Below are 4,602 nucleotides of genomic sequence, written 5' to 3'. Positions count from 1 at the left end.
GTGGGCACTGCGCGCGCGTACTCATGGGAGTACTCATGGGCGGCTCCCCTGGGTTTTGTGGGCCCCGGGGGTAGAGCCGAGCTGAGGGAGGGTAAGGGTAAGCAGAGCGCGCTCTGGGGCTGGCCTGGGGAAAGGCGCTCGGGCGGGGTTGCGCATCTTGGCCCGCGAAGTCAAAGGAGCCGAAGTGGGCGGGGCCGAGGGTGGGGCGGGGCCTGCGGGAGGCGTGGCGCGAAGAGCTTCGGGTGGGAGCGAGCGCACCCGGGAACTCCGCTGAGGCCGCGATGAGGGGGCGGAGCCTGTGGGAGGCGTGGCGCGAAGAGGTCGGAGTTGGACGCGCGCGCCCGGGGACTCCCGAGGACGCCGCGGGGAGAGGGGTGGAGCCGCGGGCCGGGACGCGCTGCGTGGGGCGGGGAGCAAGGGAGGTTTCCAGCCCCGGTGGTCTGGCGCCCGGAGCTAACTGGAGTCTCAGGCGAGCGGGTTGCGGGGCGAGCGGGTTGCGGGGCGAGCGGGCTGGCACCAGCGGATGTGGGGGCCTGGCCGGGCAAGGCAGAAGGAAGGGGATGCTGTTGGGAAGGGAGCAAGAGTGGAGGGGTGGTGAAGAGACGCGCGGCGGGAGGCGCAGAAGGGCCGTCGCGGGCCGGCCTTCTCCTCTAGGCCCTGGAGTCGCCAGTGCCAGCCCACTAAGCTCTTTGGGGCCAGAAATAGCGTCTTGACCAAAAGGGAAAACCAGTTGCAAGTCGAAATTAATTAGTCTACCAAAATGTAAGCGGTCAGCCGCAACGTAACCCCTCTAGCTATGAGTTATACCTAAGGTTGGGGGCAATTTATTAATATATTCTTTACATAATTTGGGGCGTGGCCTCCGCAAATCGAGGCTTTAGGGCCCTCGAAGATCTCCACCCGGCCTTGGACTGAGGAGGATTTGGGTGGAGGTGAGAAGGTGGTGCCAGGGCTGGTTTGTCTTGAAGGCCGTGGCCCTGGCCCCGTGGAGTCCGAAGCCATAGGCCGGGTCCGTGTTTTCTAAAGTACGCCAGGTTCCCAATGGATGATGCTTGGCAGAGGGTGTGAGGAGTCCAGCTGTAGCAACAGAAGCAAGACGCTGGTCAGGGAGAATGTCCTCTGAGGACTTGACCTGGAGAGGTTTGGGGGAAAAAGGACCACAAAGGGCATGTGAGCTGGCGATGAAAGGCTGAACTGGGGATGAAACCAGTGGCCCTGGTTTAGAAGACAGGATAAGGCATCAGGGAAGTCCAGGGTCAGGGATTGTAAAAAATGGAAAGGATAGCACCCTAGAGTGTACCACCTTTGGTAAACTGCAGCCCTGAGGAAATTGCCTTGTTCTAAAGGGGTGGAGGATTAGACTGCCTCCCAAACTTGCACTTTTCTTTTTTTTCAGTCGCCCAGGCTAGAGTGCAATGACGCGATCTCGGCTCACTGAACCTCTGCCTCCTGGGTTCAGTCGATTATCCTGCCTCATCCTCCCAAGTAGCTGGGGTTACAGGCGCCTGCCACCATACCCGTCTAATTTTTATATTTTTAGTAGAGACGAGGTTTCACCATGTTGGTCAGGCTGGTCTTGAGCTGCTGGCCTCAAGTGATCCGCCCGCTTCCGCCTCCCAAAGTGCTGGGATTACAGATTCCAGCCACCAGACCCAGCTAATTTTTGTATTTCTAGTAGAGAGAGTTCAGGGATTTTACCATGTTGCCCAGGCTGGTCTCGAACTTGTGAGCTCCAGCGATCCGCCCACCTCAGCCTCCTAAACTGCCAGGATTATAGGCGTGAACCACAGCACCTGGCATTGTATGGATTTCTCTAAGGTTAGTTTGCCTCTTTTCATTAAGTGCAACAAAAGAACCTTAAAGAAAACCCAGTCTCTGCCCATTTCTACTTAAGTAATTCTACCCAAAACAGGAAATAGGAAGATATACGAGGTATGAAATGGGTTTTGTATTAAAGCATGTGTTTGCCTCTCTCAGAAATCTTAGATAATTAAGAATGTGAGGTAAGAAAAGAACTGAACATTTGGAGAGTACATTCATTCCTATTCATCTGCTCTGTATCAACCCTAAAGTGTTAACGCTTTTTAAAAAACAAGTTTGGCCAGGCACAGGGGCTCACACCTGTAATCCCAACACTTTGGGAGGCAGAGGTGGGCAGATCACGAGGTCAACATGGTGAAACCCCGTCTGCACGAAAAATACAAAAATTAGCCTGGCATAGTGACACACGCCTGCACTCTCAGTTACTCGGGAGGCTGAGGCAGGAGAATCACTTGAATCCGGAAGGCGGAGGTTGCAGTGGGCTGAGATACTGCATTCCAGCCTGGCGACAGAGTGAGAATCTGTCTCAAAAACAAACAAACAAAAAAACAAAAAACAAAAAAAAACAGGTTCTCGGCTGGGTGCAGTGACCTCGCTCCTGTAATCCCAGCAGTTTGGGAGGCCGAGGCAGGCAGATAACTTGAGCTCACGAGTTAGAGACCAGTCTGGAAACACGGCATAACCCATTTCTACAAAACAAAAAAATTAGCCGGGCATGGTGGTCCCTGCCTATAGTCCCAGCTGCTAGGAAGGCTGAGATGGGTAGATCGCTGAGCCCGGGAAACAGAGGTTGCAGTGAGCCAAGACTGTGTCATTGCATTCCAGCCTGGGCCATAGAGTACTGCTTGGTTTCCCCAGCTTGACTCTGTTTATACTTGGGACCAGTAATTACTTGTGGGGTGCTGTCCTATATGTGATGGTATATTTAGCAGCATTGTCCCTCCCGAGTTGTGACCCTAAAACTTTTCAGGTTTTGTGAAGTGTCCTTGGAGGCCAAAATCTACTCCCAGTCCAGTTTAGAACCACTGGAGTATGGAATAAAGTCCATTGCTATTAACCTGGCTTTTCAGATCTTTCATTATCTATTCCCAACCCACCTTTCCTAGAATTTGGCTCAGCCTAAGAGAACTGCCAATGCAGGAATCCTTTCTTTGGCTTCCTCCACAGATTATGATCTTTTATTGACTCTTCTTGGACATTTTCAGGGATGAAAGAAATTTTAAAACTTTCCTTTGCAAGAAAATCCTTATCTCTCCAATGTCTTCCTGCTTAAAATGTGCATTTGTTGAGTCCAATTCACACTCCTAGAGGTGTTAAAAAAAAAAAAATTTAATCCTTTTTCCATTTGTGAGCACTGCTGAGTAAAAATCGTAATGACATTTATATTTTTCACCTTTCTCTATGATCATGAACTTTTTACTCTCCTCTCAACAATATCAAGCCTGACAATGTCCTGCTTAAAACGTACTACCCAGAACCGAACACAGTATTCTGGATGTGCATCATGCTGTGTTAGCACATGGTATATTATATTGTTAGTTGCATGCTTGTTCATCTTCCTTGACTCTGAGCTTGAAGGCAGGAACAAAGTCTTAGTCACTTAGGTTGTTTCATCTTTGCAATACTAGCACAGTGCTTGGCCCTTAGTTCAATTGGTGTTCAAAAATGTTGATGGAATGTGGTACCTCTATAAGACAGCATTCTATTACCTTTAGGGGCAGTACACTGTTACCTTATATTGACTTTGTGATCAACCAAACCTATATGTTTTATACATCTATATCAGAGGTTGGCAAACTTTTTTGTCAAAGGCCAAATAGTAAATATTTTCGGTTTTATGGGCCTTATAGTCTGTCACAGTGACTCAGCTATGTCACTGTAACGTATAATCAGCTATAGACAATATATAAGCAAATGAATGAGCATAGCTACTTTCCAATATGCATGAACATTAAAATCTGAATTTCATGTAATTTTTATGTGTCAGAATATTTTAATTTTTAAAAAATATTATTAAATGTTAAACACATTTTTAGCTTGTGGGCCATACAAAAACAGATGGCAGGCTTGATTTGGCTCACGGGCAGTAGTTTGCTAACTCCTGATTTAGACCAACCCTTGTATGATTGATTTTTTTCAAGACTGAGTATAGGCTTTTACTTTTATCCTTATTAAATATCTTACTCATTGCAAGCCATCTTTCTAGCTTGCTCATTTTTTTTTTAATGCTAATTCTGTCACCCAGCATATCAGCTGACATCCCAGCTTTGTATCTGCTAAATTGATAAGCATACTTTGTACATCTTAATTAATAAAAATGTTAAGTAGGAAATCACGTCCTCCACAAGTTCGGTTTCTTCCATTAATCATCATTCTTTTGAGTACTGCCTTTCACCCAATTCATGTTTCTCTGTCAGGTCCACGGGGTATCTTGAGAGGCTTTGTCTGAAGCTTTGTTGAAATGTTTAGAACATGCTCGAAATGGGTAGGAACTCCATCAGACAAACAGAAATGTATAGCTTTGGTATAGCCTGTAAACTAATGTTACTCCTACTTCCAATTTTAGTACTTCCTTGTTTACATTTTCAAGGCCACCATTTTAATAATGAAATTTAATAATTTTAGGGTTTTGTTGAGAATTAGCATCCAAGTTTATCAATCTGTATTTATAGAATTCACTGTCTTTCTCATCTTAAAACTAAGGGTTGACAGTGTTCATCCCACACTGACCGGTTCTCTGGTATCAATAGTGTTAAAAGCTGTGGTAAGATTGGTAGAGAA

General features: G+C 47.1%; 1 protein-coding gene across 7 annotated transcripts in view; it reads left to right on the top strand.

The window, feature by feature from the left end:
* Positions 1 to 4,602, top strand: part of IFT25 (intraflagellar transport 25) — a 59,930-nt gene that overhangs the window by 61 nt on the left and 55,267 nt on the right. The window contains exon 1 of one of the 7 annotated variants that reach the window (XM_074380858.1): positions 331 to 469. The exons of 1 other annotated variant lie outside the window; for it this stretch is intronic. Coding sequence is in view for 5 of the 6 variants with exons in the window: in XM_039473571.2 (XP_039329505.1) it covers positions 1,804 to 1,818 (15 nt within the window). In the remaining variant the exon portion in view is untranslated. Of the gene's footprint in view, positions 1 to 330; positions 470 to 512; positions 1,819 to 4,602 lie in introns of those variants that run through there. 5 more of the 7 variants (XM_039473571.2, XM_039473572.2, XM_074380860.1 and 2 more) reach the window with 5 other exon arrangements.

The sequence above is a fragment of the Saimiri boliviensis genome, chromosome 11 (genome assembly GCF_048565385.1).
Source record: "Saimiri boliviensis isolate mSaiBol1 chromosome 11, mSaiBol1.pri, whole genome shotgun sequence".
Taxonomy (NCBI): domain Eukaryota; kingdom Metazoa; phylum Chordata; class Mammalia; order Primates; family Cebidae; genus Saimiri; species Saimiri boliviensis.
The sequence above is the reverse complement of the archived record's forward strand: the minus strand, read 5'-3'. Positions and strand labels throughout refer to the sequence as shown.